The sequence below is a fragment of the Cynoglossus semilaevis genome, chromosome Z (genome assembly GCF_000523025.1).
Source record: "Cynoglossus semilaevis isolate Cse_v1.0 chromosome Z, Cse_v1.0, whole genome shotgun sequence".
NCBI classification, from domain to species: Eukaryota; Metazoa; Chordata; class Actinopteri; order Pleuronectiformes; family Cynoglossidae; genus Cynoglossus; species Cynoglossus semilaevis.
In genome coordinates this window covers 19,758,736-19,773,272 of record NC_024328.1, presented here as the reverse complement: position 1 = coordinate 19,773,272, position 14,537 = coordinate 19,758,736, and the positions used below count along the sequence as shown (strand labels likewise).

Sequence of the window (14,537 nt, the reverse complement as noted above, 5' to 3'; positions counted from 1 at the left end):
AGATGCTAAGATTGTCTTTAGGAGTGACAAGAATGGACAGGATCAGGAATGCTGTCATTAGAGGGACAACACAGACAGGAAGGTTTGGAGAAAAAGCTAGAGAAGCCAGATTGAGATGGTTTGGACATGTGCAGAGGAGGGACAGTGGATACATTGGTAGAAGAATGTTAGAGATGGAGCTACCAGGTAGGAGAAAGAGAGGAAGGCCAAAGAGGAGATATATGGATGCAGTGAGGGAGGACATGCAGGTAGTTGGAGTCAGAGTAGAAGATACAGAGAACAGGGCAATATGGAAATCAATGATTTCGCTGTGGCAACCTCTGAAAAAAAGCCAAAAGAAAAAGATGTGAATAAACACACAATCCACTTAACATAATGGAGTCAGATTTTTGTTCCTAAACAACATCACAGTATTAAAATAAATATACATAAATGGGAAACAATCCTTATTTGAAGTGGTTGTTAGCTAACAGCAAATTTAACAACATACCTGCAGGTTTCACAATTACTATGACATGTTACTGGAAAAGGAAAAATGGTACCAAGAAACACAGACAGGAAGTGGAGACTTTTCAAAATCCCTATGATTACAGTCTAAGAACATTAAAATAAAATGTTTGACGTGATGCGTCATATTTACAAATCAATACATGCTGGTGGCTGTAATTTACAAAAACAAACAAATCAAAAGCCCTTACACAATAGGAAAGGGTTGCCATTTCTATTGTATAGTAATTCAAACCCATGCATTTAAATTGATAAGGCATAAAGATTAGGATTTGGCAGATGATTTAGCTGATCCTGACAAAAACACATTATAGAAATCACTCCTGTCACAAGCTTTGGGGTGAGAGCAGATAAATATGCTGTGACACTGGGAAAAGATGTCCACATCTAAAGATTCAAAACACCTCCAGCACTCAGACATACACCAACAAATCCTTAATGGAAACACACTGCTTGCTGTGCTTGTCTTCTGACATATCACTGCAGGACAGCTACAGCAAGAGAGCGGAGGTACAGAGCAAGTGGAGGAAAAACAGAAGGTGGAAAATAGGAGAGGTGGGAGGAGACATCTGGGCTTACATTACTGTGCAATGTAACAGAAACGAAACAAGTCCATCCTATTATAAGCACTGTAAATCCATAAACCAAATCACCTTCTACGTAAAATAGATTTAGTACGTTAGCCATATAAAAAAACACAACAAACAGGGTAAATGTCCCCTGACTGCAAGAGAAAAACAAACGCATCCAACCTAATCAGAACTGCAGCAACTCACTCGCCCTCCCCACCCCCACCCCCACCCCTCTCTTTCTCTCTCTCAGTTTATCCCAGACACACACCACCGGCTCAGGGTGTCTGCATCTCACACTGCTAGCTTTATGGTGCCATAAACACGCTGAGGTTGAAAAGTATGAAATGGAAAAGGTGGGTGATGTAAGTGGATGCTGGGTTAATATGACTCAGCAAGGAAACAGCACCCAGGAGTGATTGAGGGGTTTCCTTGGAAATCAACCACCACAGATGGCATTAATAATGTATATGTTGTAAATGCATAATTTTATCCAATCTGTCTACAACTGTTGCTAAGAAATGTAAATAAGTGCAGCATGCAATTTTTAATGATTCATTAAATCCTATAATAAGATCATTATTAACCATAAAGGTGGGTAAACATCTATCCCAGTGTGCAGTATCTGTCCCATCCTATTCAGTGCTTTCCTGGAAATCCGAAATATTTACCAATGCGTCCTTACTTACGTATATAGAGGCTGTAAATACAACAGAGTAACAAGCAGAGTGTGGAGCAAGTGTTGCCCCATATCCTGCCCTAATCATCACAGTGTCCTTGAACCATGTGTCTGTACAACTTATATCTGGGTCAGCCGCCTCAATGATTAAACCTACATAATCCTAAAAATAGGCAATTGCAAACTCAGTCCAATGCAGCAGTAAATTATTGGATAGATTAAACTTGATGTTTTTGGACTGTTGGAGGAGGAATGTATCTATAAAACCCATGCACACAAAAACTGCGGCACAAGAGTTGTGGAAATATTTTAGCTCCATGGACAGCTCACCCTCAGCACTCAGCCAAATTAGCATTTTGCATTTAACCTTTTATTAAGAACACTGAATGTAATTGAATCTGAACACTCTTCAGTAATGAGATCTCAAGAAAACTCATGGGAAATTTACATCCTGTTACCAAATTAGCTCTACATGTTAAAAATAGCCCTACATTTTCTATTTCTAGCAAAACTTAAATGTCAAACTCAAGGCCTGAGGGTCAAATCTGGTCTGTTATATGATTTTATGTGGTCCACCATTTTTCAAATATATTTTCTTCTGCAAAAAGTAATTGTTTTTATAGTTGTATAGTTCTAAGCATGTAGCACTTTGGCCCAGAGGTAATGTCTCTGTCATTAGTGTGGAACCCCAGGGCTCACCTCCTGGGCAAGCTCAAATCCCAGTTAGTTGGTACCTTCCAAATCCCAGGCGGTTGGTACCTTCCAGTGGACTCACCACCCACAGGAAGGTTCAGGGGGGTTGGTACGGTGCAATGTGATTTGGGTGGCGGTCGTGGAGACTGCTGTCCCCGCGACCCAGTAACGGATAAATGGATGAAAATGGATGGATGGATGGATAGTTCTAAGCACTGCAGAGCCCAAATTTTTCTTAATATTTGATCTTAATTTTTTACAAAATATATTTAAGATTTGTTTTATGTACTGTGTTTTTATTTTAATTTTCCTCCTGTTAAAAATATGCACAATTATAAGGCAGTGTGTACCAAACTGCCAGTATTTACACTACTGATATAACATATGATATTTCTTTTAAAAGAATTAAAACTAAATGCTTAACAATTCCCATAAAACATGCATTAAAAATAAAAAAGCCTCAATAACAGAAGTAGTTTTTACAGGGTTTTAAATACAATATGTTCTATTATTAAGCAAAAAAAACTCGCTATTTATTTAAGGAAAAACAGGAGCTGGTACTGGCAACATGCTGAAATATGATATTCCAATGAGAAGAGGTTGACATCTCCTACTGTTCTTTTCTAAAATTAGCCTTATTGTCTCACAGGCAGGTAGGTGGACAGGGATTGGGGGGTGAGAGTGGAATCTCACACAGACACAATGAGACACTGAGCAAGTAATAAAGACATTAATGTGCTCATTTACAACTGTGCCACTGATGCCCACTCTTTAGAATTGGCAGCAGAGAGTGAAACTATGTGATAATGAGAGAAAAAAGATCAGCTGTTAACGTGCCCTGGGTGTGGCACGTATAGCCACCTAAAAAGCCTCTGATAGACTTGGCTGTGATAGCAGCGCTCTGTCTTCCTGACAGGCAGCTCTAAACATCACCCACCACACATTTAGCTCCTGTGAACAACTAATGGGCAGTCCATAAAAATGTTGTTCACTGTGTCTGTCTGCCGGTAAGTCAGGCTGAATGCCAGACACCTGAGAAGGAAGCAACAGTAAACCTGAAGGAAACTTCATCTGGATGTGAACACACACTCATATCATCATGAAAAATGAAGAGAACATTAAGTGTAGAGTGTACACACATGGCTGGCCTGCCTGTAGTCCAGATCAGTCTCCTATTGAAAATGTCTGGCACATCATGAAGAGGAGACTCTGATGACCTTAAGTCCTGACTGGAATGACCTAAGAAGAGGCATGGGCTAAAGTTACCCAGGAGGTAGGACTCTCCGATTGGAGGAGGCCTGTCCCTCAGTGTGTATTATGTCATTATGACCCCATGATTTATTTGCCTCCTTCCCAAGTTTTTGGATTGTACTTTAGTACCCAGCTTGGTTTATGTGAAACAGGTATTGGTTTTACCTCACAGCTCTGATTTTATTTCAAAATTAGAATCATATCTATACTTTTGGGTTTACGTATGAGTGTGAAAAGTACTCTGGGCCACCTTATAGCTCGGTACAGACTTAACAGTTAATCACAGTTACAGGAACCAGCATTACAGCATAGTATTAGCAACTGAAAAGTGAGAGAGGAAGAAAACTGAGTAAAGAAAAGAGTATCTGGTCCTAGAAAAAAAAAGTAATATTTTTACACAGATGATGAGATGATCTAATGAGGAATAAATTATTTTTGTGTTATTTCCTACTTGGCATCACAAGTCTAAAAACAAACAGGACCACCTGTAGTCACATAGACAGCAAATGTTCTATCATGCATAATTATCTTCTTCATGAAGCACGCATCAGTGCTGTGCACACTCACCACACACAGACCAGTGGGGGGCAGTGTGTCCATATGTGCTGTATCTCGGAGTCATTGCTTCTCTAACAACAAACACATTTTCTAATAATAAGTCATCAAATCTTTGAACTGCAGGAAGCTTTTATTACTCGGATGCACTGGACTAAATCAAATTGATCTACTTCATTTGCCAAACTGGCTTTGAAATGCAATGCTTTTCACTGTTGTCCACAGATTTCCCCTCCATCCTTTTCTTATTAACCTCTTTCTTTTTATCCTCCTTTACTTCCCTACAGCTCACGGAATAAATGGCATTATGAAAAGTCTCATCAGACAAACTTCCAGTTTATTTAGTCTCTGCCATTTTCACAGAAGAAATATGTCACAGACACAATCTCACTGCATCATGTAGTTGTCTGCTCACATCTCATGGTAATGAGTATCAGGATAGAATTCCATCAAGGTTAAAAAAATAAAATCAGCATCACTGCAAAAGCCATGGATCGGTGGAGCAAATATTCCCCAGTGTTTTAAAATGATAATGCAGTGGATTTGGACAACTTAACATTGTTTGAGGACAAATGCAAGACATTTTCTAATTATAAATAAACACTAAGATGTGAAAAAAGATAGAAAACTGAGCCTGAGAGGGTGTGAAATTAGATCAGATTACACTTCTTAAATGCTTCAGTTAAAGTAATCTGAATCTGACCTTTTACTTTAATCATCTGACTGTTGCTCTAAGTGTCCTGCAAGAATTACAGACAAAGTAGCAAGACTTTGAGGATCTTCATGTTTGCTGCAATTAGTTCCCTAGGGCTCTGCAAGTCTGTTACATGATTCCCTAATGCCCTTAAACTCTAGGAGAAGCTGAAGTGAACACTTTTCTTAAAGGCAATTCCTTGGTTACCCTTCAATACTTTGTACATTTCAACCTATGCTTTAATAAACTCTTACGATTCGAAATTAACTGAATGATAAGAAAGATTCAGGAAGAATGAAGTACAGAAGCAGTGTGAATGTCAGTTAGGCAGATGTTTGCTTGCAATTAAAATCAGCTAATCAAAGTCCCAGCATTAACAGTACAACAACATGCAAGCACATCTCCCAGTGTACCACACCATAAGAACTACATGACAGTGCATTTATTCCATTCATTGATGAAGCTGAAGAGCTTTGCAATCTATTATTTCAATATTCATTGGATTGTTGACCTTGTTGAGCTGCTATTCTGGCAAATCTGTTCATTTACACACAGTGACACGTGCAGACACTGCAGTAAGGAGAGACTACACAAACACAAAAGTCATGTCCAAAACCTTGAGAATAAAAATATACCAGTGAATGTGGACCACTGTGTTGGCCATGCATTTTGTTCATTAGATGTGACAAAGTCAAAAAATGCAATAAGTTCCTTGAGTAAAGTTGGCCTGGCCTGGCTTCACATTCAGTTTTAATCACTCTGCCTCTACATCACCGTTAATCTTTAGATACTCATTACACATTTATGATCAATAGGTTACTGTCAGCACAGGCCAGACGACAGGTCCTGAATTATTCACCAGTGGCTAATTACTTTTCTGCGCATGACAGTGTGGGATTCGGTTCTAATATCCAAGTAAAGAAGTAAAATTTAGGTTGAAAACTGAGAAAAGGAAAGTCACTGGAACTGCGTAAAGAAACTGCAAAGAAACTCTCTAAACAGTGTGCAATTAAACACAAAACAGAAATTTGAACAAATGTTTTTTGAAAATCTAGTTATATCATTTGGTTATAATCACAGGATCAACAACATGGATAGAAAACAACATGCCAACAGTCAATGATTAAACTCTCAAATGAATACATTTTGCCTATATTTCTAGTTTTCAAACCACAGGCCAAAAGTAGACTCAGCATCCAGTCTAGTATTAATTATTAAACAGTACAAACTTAAATTCATCCACTTACGGAATATCAGGGACAGACAGGAAGAAGCAAACAGGAACTCAGTGAAGAAGCAGGAACAAGCAATGACTGACGAATATGCACTGAACAAACCATCAACTACGTACAATGTGGCACCAGGTGTGACGAGTGAGACAAATTGATCAAAGGTGAGTGTGATTAAACTAATTAACAATAAGAGTGACAGACAGGAGAGAGGAGTGACAAACAGACCTGACAACAGAATATTTCACTACAGGTTTGATAGCGGCATCGTATTCTGTTTGCTGCTCTGACCTTACAGAGTCACTGCAGGTTCACTGCAGGATGACTTGTTTAGACTTGGTCCACAAACCTTTCAATCCTGGTTCACTGAAGCTTGTCATGAGATATGTGAACAGTGAAGGAGAAAACTGTAGTAAAGTAAAAAAATAACCCTTCATTCAGGCTTAGGCTGCAAACCTTACATTGCCTTGTGCTCAGGGTGGCGGTGGCTGTAGACTCAGGGTGCATACGTGAGTGTGTGAGCAGCCTACAGTATGTGTGATGTCAGGACTGAAGGAGAGCTGCAAGCTCAGGGGTTTCCCATTACCCAGAATGCAATATGTTCAGGAGGATGAATTGGTATGGCTGTGAAAACAAGAGAGTCCATCAGGGGGATGCTGACAGATGGACTGAGGATCACAACCATGCACTGCTCCACTTCTAGTTGATTTGGGGTACGATCATTTTTTCCTGTTTATTCTCCCAAACGAACCTCCATGGGTGTGCAACGTGATCCTAAGGAAATTAACATGTAAAGTGTGAGGAACCTTTTAAAGAGAGCTGCACAGCATGAAGCATAACAACACTAGATGTAGAGAGCACAATGGAAGGAATTTGAAATTGGAAAAGACAACAGGAAAGGTGGTGTCAGGCTCCAGATCTCCACTTTGAACATTTACAGAAAATAGTCACACTATTGCCAAAAACTGTAAGTAACAGCTAAACATCTGCTCACAGACACACACCTACAAAGAGTCAAAAGGATCTGCATATTCCAACAATGCACTAAAACTCTCTCTCTGTTAAGTGGACTGTTTGAACCATGCAATAAAAATAGTCTACACAGTATCTGTTCTGGAATAAGACTAACTAGCAATACATCTTTCTATCCATAATCCATCCATCCATCCATCATCCATCCATTAGCTGTTGTTTTTTTTTTCACTGGATAAAACTCTTAACCTTATCTGCAGACAAAATGAAGCATTGATTTATGACCAGATTTCAATTCAGACCCAGGTATTATATTTTCATCTAACACATGAAGACAAGAATATGTATGTGTTTTCTTCAGCTCCAACACCGACCATGAAAGATCCAGGCTGCTCTTGTCTCTTTTTGCACAGTGGTCTTATATGACAATAGAGAATAAGCTTCTCTTTGTTCCATCTCAACAACAAGGTTTGTTTTTATCTAACAAGATCTGAGGAGCTGCACAGCTTCCTTTTGGCAGCTCATCATAAATGACAGCCAAAATGGAGTTTGTCCTCAGGGGCCACATATAGACACACACAGTGAACTATCTTCAGTGTTGCTATTATACAGTAGATTCACACCCACAACAAACACACACAGCTACAAAATGTACTGTATCTACTTCAAGAATGAGGCAAAGATGGAGTAGTGAGAGGCAGGTGTAGGTTAGAAGAGGCGGGTTTGGATAGAAAACAATGTAGACACACTGTACTGCTGCATCACCAGTAACTTCTGTAGACAAATTATTTGAGGCCACTGTTGTATTTGCAAACTCATGAAATAAATTTAATTGGACAGCTGAGTAATAAAAGAGCAACCCACCTCACTATATTTTAAAAAGTGTCCTGAACTTGTTTTTGTCCAAGATGGGGACTGACAGCAGTTGCCTGATCAGCAAAATCAACTTAAAATGACTGATGGCAGTTGCCTTCTGGGCCAGTAAACTGTTGATGGCAATTTGTCTGAGTGGGTGTTTCAATCATCAAAATGTATTTATATATGAAAAAACTTTTGTTTTATGGGAAATATGTACAAAATCTTGCTTTGCAGGTGTAGACGTTTGAGTTTTGTTAAAAACAAATATTGTGAAAATGTAAAGGTTTTTTTTTTTTAACATTCTTACCCTGGAGTGAGAGCACTCAAATTATTCTTTAAAATTGGGACCAAAAAATGGACAACAATTTTTTTCTCTCTCTCTCTTCTTGGTCCAGACTAGTTTTTTGTAGATTAGGTAAAGGTAAGAGGATTAGGTTCCTCTTACTTTATATGTATCCTCTCATTTTTTTGTTTCTTGGTTGAGAACACATTAATAAATAAATAAATCCATTTAAAAAATAATGTTTGTAGTAGAGAACACTTTTACATCCATACATAAGTACATATATAAACAATGTGGCATACATCATTTTGATTTCTGATGATGTTAGTACCCTCCCAGATAGAATCCTACACTATTGGATTCTTTGAAGCCAACTCCACTACAATATAAAAGTTTCCACAACTTCCATGTTCTTAAACTAAATAAAACAGCTTTATGGAATGGTGTTCTTTAATTAACTGTAAGAGCTGCTCCACTTCAGCCTTAATTGATTCTTATTTTCTCACTCGACTGCAAAAAAGGCTTTCTGTCATAGAGGAGGGAACTTTTACAGAAGGGAACATTAGAGAAAGACAATGAACCCAGTGGAAATGGACTGCTGCTGACACAGAGTCCTCCTCCTCTTTTCAGGGCTCAGTTGATCAACCATGTCTTAGACATCACTTTGATGTACAGATCAGAGCAGAGATGTGGAAGGAAAGTCAGCTTTGTTCAGCCTTTTGTAAAGCTTCCCTGAACTAAAACAGAATCAATTTATTTAGGCTGGAATTGAAAGTTTTAATAGTCAAAGTTCAACCAATGGTTGTACAGATTTGTTTCTTCAATTGTAATATAAAGCCTTTGTTATTATTGTTATTAAAGGATCAATTAGTTTTTGATTCACTTTGTCAAGGGGTGGGGGGGGAGGGGGGGTTGCATCAGGGGGTGACTCACATGGACTACAGATGTGGAAGGAAAAACCTGAAATGTTTTTCCCCCATTATGTAAGTAAGTTCTCTCAATACTCAATCAAAGAAACCAAACAAATATTTTAATGAAAGTCCTGCTGTAAAGAAATTTGTACGATTGCATCAGATGCAATCAGATGCTGGTTGTTGGCCACATTTATTGGTAATGAGGATATGAAGACAACTGTCTGTATGACTATTGACCAACTTATTTCAATTTTCACTCCAACTCCTCTAAAATGCAAATGTGACAGTGTGTGCTGCAAAGCAATTTCTGCTGTTGCTGTTTTTAAGGATTTTGTAGACTGTATCGTTATTAATTCAAACTTGTGCTTTTAGTGAATCAAGACTTCATTTTCTGCCCCAACAACCTCTCTTATTTGACAGTTAAGCTCTTCCATTTACATACATGACAAAGGACTACCAAATAATTTTAAATTTGAATCTATCTTGGACAAGAATACAAAAAGAACATGTACATCTGACAACCCTGAAGGATTGGACTTGCCCTGCTAAATAATAATTACCTCAAAATTCTGTATATCCACATTTCTACTCTCCCCTTTAATGAGCTGACTGGACACCCTCTGGACAGGACAGGTGAGCTCTGGCCCTGACTGATTTTTATTCCAGTGGACAGGTCAGGCCAGACACTGTAGGGAGAGCAGAAAGATCTGCTTATCTCAGCGACTACCGCAACCAGTAGTCAGAACAAAACTGTTTTTGTTTCTTTATATCTGACCAAGTCTTTTCGAACACAAGGAGAATCCTGATCAAATAATGATCTTCAACATGTACCTGAAAGTTCCTGATTTGTAAATTCCAAGAAGAGTTAGAAATTACAAATCCTGAAGAAAAGTCCATTGCTACTACTTTTATTATTGGGAAATCAATACACACGTATCAATATTTTCTATTACTCATCTGATTTCTTATATCAAACAAGATAATAAAAGCATCATATACCTGTACTAAAACATTTAACATCTAAAGTCTTTTTATGAGATCTACAAAAAAAAGTTATTATCCTTTTAGTAATGGACTGGCCAACTCCAAGATCTAAATAACTCTACAGTAAATTCAAGGCTATTATTTATCACCAGCCTGGTTCACCATCAGTAATGAATCAGGTCAGATCCACTGTCCATAGGTATTTTGGACAGCTGATTTATTTCAGTAATTTATAAATAAAATGTTAGTGACTATAACTGAAAGTCAGAATAGGCTGAACAACTGCATCCATTAGCAACTTCACACACTTATTATTATATACAATATTATATTATACAATATTTTGACTTTTCACACTCCAAATACAGAATCTTAGACAATTATTTAAAAACCTGTTAATCAATTCATAACAGAGCCACAACCCTGCTTTTATATCATGCGGTCTTGATTAATTCATAAATTTACCATTCACTGATCTTTCACCACCACCACATAATGATTCCCTCCACAATTAGTAGCTACAATACTGCAGGGACTTCTCTATATCTCCTCCACCCTTTAAATTTGATTAATTACCTCAAACAATGACACATCCACATAATAAAGAAAAATCTGCTGATGACAAACCTTTTTAATATCACATATAGCCCTGCAAATTAATATAGGCTACATGTATTCAGGCACATAGTAAATCCACAGCTATTTGCTATTTATTTTCCTATATTTGTAGAGTGTCTTTGAGTCTGGTGTGAAGTGCTTCATGAAGAAAATTATTATTATTGCTATCACTTAAACAGAGACAGTCTGTGTACATGTACTTCCTTTTTACAGGATACATTTACTATGGCACAAAAATAACAGACAGGCAAAACACAGTAGCACCAGTTGCTTTAGCTGTGAACGTACGTTGATGTTCCATCTTAAATTGAAGCTAATGCGCTCATGCATAAATGCACAGGAAGTACGCTGCATCATTCATCGTAACGCTGTCTTACTTCATACATTATTGTGTGTGTGCTGAGCTGTGAAGATAGCAACACAGAGAAACTTAGAGGGAGGTATGCATGAGAAACTATATGAGTACAAGGTGACGGGGAAAAAAGCAGAGGATAAGATAGCAGAGATGAGAAAAGAGGCTCGTAAATGTGTGTGTGTGTGTGTGTGTGTGTGTGTGTGTGAGTTTGTCTGTGTGTGTGGGAGGCAAGAAAAAATAAAAGGCAGCGTTTGATCCTCAGGAAGCAATGGATTTCAACCAAACCATATGATGCATGATAAAATAACACAAACACCAAAAATGGGTTTCTCACAAACAGACAAGGATATCAAAAAAGCTTTAAATCAGATTGTTAAACCCTTACCTGTTCGATCTCGAATGGCCAGGTTGTTCCCTTTCTTAAGGACAATGTCCAGCTGATACATGGCAGGACTTGGAGGACGAGGTGGGGGCTCCGCATTACTGGGACCCACTATGCTGATGCCCTGTACAGAGAGATGAGAAGGTTGTTGATTTATGTCGTCCACCTCATTATCTTTTTTTATGACTATGGCGAGAGTGTACAATAAAAATATAAAGATACCTCTTCATGTGTTGAGAATTAGGACATATTTCATAAGCCATGAAGTACAGTCGTCAAAAAATTTGATTAAGTTTCATTTGCATAACTTGTCAAAGTCAACAGTTATTTTTTTCCAAACCATTTTTATTCAAAATTCATAAAGATTTATTTGCAGCAGCATCAGTTATATTCTTCACCTGAGTAGGTTTGTGTAGAAATGTTACAAGGCTTTTTTTTTACATGTAGTATTTTAAGTGCTACAAAAAAGTTTGGACACTTCAGTCTCAGCGACTGCACATAATATGGACAGACTTATTGCCTTTGTAGGCTGTGGTTGTTAAATGAGGCTCAATATGAAGAGTGTGTGTTACTGTGCCTCGAAGATAAGGTGAGAGTAAATGAGCCTACAAGAATAGTTAATGTTCATTAACTATTTAATTGCAGTGGTAACTGATGCATGTCTTCCTCCATGCAGAGTGTATGAGCCTACTTATTAATACTACTTATTCTCCTGCCACAGCCCAAACACATACAGTGTACATATAGAGTGTGTTTTTTTTCTCCATATCTTATCTATATTTTTTTTGTCTCAACAACATATACATATACGTATGCATTTTACATGATACAGGGAAACAGCTAACAAAAATGGAAGCTTGGGGAGTAAGGAATTACTGTTGGAGGTTTCCAGAGTGTCAAACTTTTTGAAGGTTAATCTACTGTAAATTCCAGCCTATGAGTCACCCTGAGGTCAATGTTGGGCTTTTTTTTTTGACTGGGGAACTCCACTGGCTTAGGTTCCCAATGCAGTCAGAAGCCCTCCATTCTGTCATTTAGATTAGTCAAGCAAACAACATGAAGCTGCTGTTATTTGTTTTTCTGTTAGAGCAATATAAAAAATTTTTTTTTTTTCTTCTACTATCTATCTTAGGAAAGTCGATTTAACACCATTAATCGTGTTTAACGTGAATTAATCCACAAATAACCTGTGATTAATCAGATTAAAATGTTTGACTGCCCTAATAAAAATGAGGCATTTTGTAGGTTTTTTCATCATTTTAGATGGAACATAAGAACATAACATAAATACATTATAATGCTTAATAAGCAAGTTATACTATATACATATTGAACACTTCTGTAATCACTTATTTGACAAACACGTACCAATTATTATAACAAACAATTTATTATTATTTATCAATAAAGTATTTGTTGGACATGGTCTCCTTTGTTAAAAACAAAATCTAGTCACAGACAGAAAAGGTCAAACTTCTGCAAGTAGAAGCTGATTTAGGTCTTAGAGAATAAGCGGTGCCTCCTGCATGACTCAGGATTAAGATGGATTTGTACAGAAAACAGACTGCATGAAAAAACAAAAGTACAAATGATTGGATCAATGAAGTCAGCTGGGGGAGGCTTAAACAAGCAGACAGAGACCAAGGCTGTCCACCGCCACATGTCTGAAGACACGACCAGTGAAGGTCACATCTGCACCGAGGAAGTTGCTGACAATCCCTGAGCTCAGAGCAGCACAAATTGGTACTAACATCCAGGAAACATCCACAGTTAAAAGATAATAATAATTACAAATTGGGAATTCTCTGTGCACTGTGGGACGGCAGGTTTAAAAGATAAACTGCTTTAAAACTGTTGTCATTATTAAATAAAAGTGAATGTCAACATCAAAGATGACACATTGAAGGAACAGTGGAGTCATAATGTAACTGAAGTCAGGCATTAACTCTTCATCCATAAAGGAACCGAAGTGAATGATGACCAGTCCACAGACGATAAAACTTTTTGCAAAGAGAACTGATAATTGAATGCTAATAAATGCTTATCCAGATCCAATATTGTTTCTGTTAGGAGTATTAGCGAAATAGCGAGATATGATGCTAATGTGAGACATACGTTTGCTCTACTGAATGCCTAGAAGACCATCAAACCATAGCCCATAATTCAGTGGACTCTGAAGGTTAAACCATGGAACAAATGTCAGAAAACCTACAGTGAAACTAACATTTTTGTACAGCCATGGAACTGTGTTGCATTATACCTGGGACTTTTAAGAAAAGGAGTACTCACACAGAGCTGAACTGTTGCCCTAATACGGTCATTCAACTCAGAATCTACCGAACTGCTTTCTTTAGGAGCATTGTGAGACACATTATTGTCCCAGTTATCTTTCCCACTGCTGTCTGCTTAATACATATGAAGGTCAGGGGATGTATGTGTGTTTAGCTTTCTTAGTTGATCACTTTCTGACCGCAAAAATGTATTGTTTTCTTACCCGTGGACTTGTGCTATTGTGATACACTGCATGCATATCTGTGGCAGGCAGATGAAAAAACAAACAGTAACTTTAAATCCAACACCACATGGCAGTGAGCCAATGACATTTGGCCAGTGGAGCACTTGGGAATAATCCCCAGAGAACCTGAAGGATGCAGAGTGTTTGGGCCTTTTAGATACAAGCCTTCACCATTTTACAGAAAACCCTTTATCAAATCCCCAATGAATTCATTCAAATATGAATCAATACCAATTTCCTTTTCCATTAACTACTTCAAATTTTAATGGGACAAATACGCGGTGTGTGCATATGTGTGTTTTTTCATGTTTCGGTGGATGACTGATGCACCGGAGAAGGTCTTTAGCAGGAAATCTGAGTCTTCATCAATAAATGAAAGTGACGACGATGGTGATGCACTGTGTATTATGCTTGCAAAACGACGGTAAATATTGACTATTCACAGCAACCCATCTACGCCTGGCACGATTGGAGTAGTA

The 14,537-nt window shown here is 37.9% G+C and overlaps 1 protein-coding gene across 3 annotated transcripts in view; it reads right to left on the bottom strand.

Moving 5' to 3' along the window:
* mctp1a (multiple C2 domains, transmembrane 1a) overlaps positions 1-14,537 on the bottom strand; it is a 116,002-nt gene that overhangs the window by 65,450 nt on the left and 36,015 nt on the right. For all 3 annotated transcript variants that reach the window (XM_025053254.1, XM_025053255.1, XM_025053256.1), the window contains exon 2: positions 11,547-11,667. In XM_025053254.1, the coding sequence (XP_024909022.1) occupies positions 11,547-11,667 (121 nt within the window). The remainder of the gene's footprint in view (positions 1-11,546; positions 11,668-14,537) is intronic.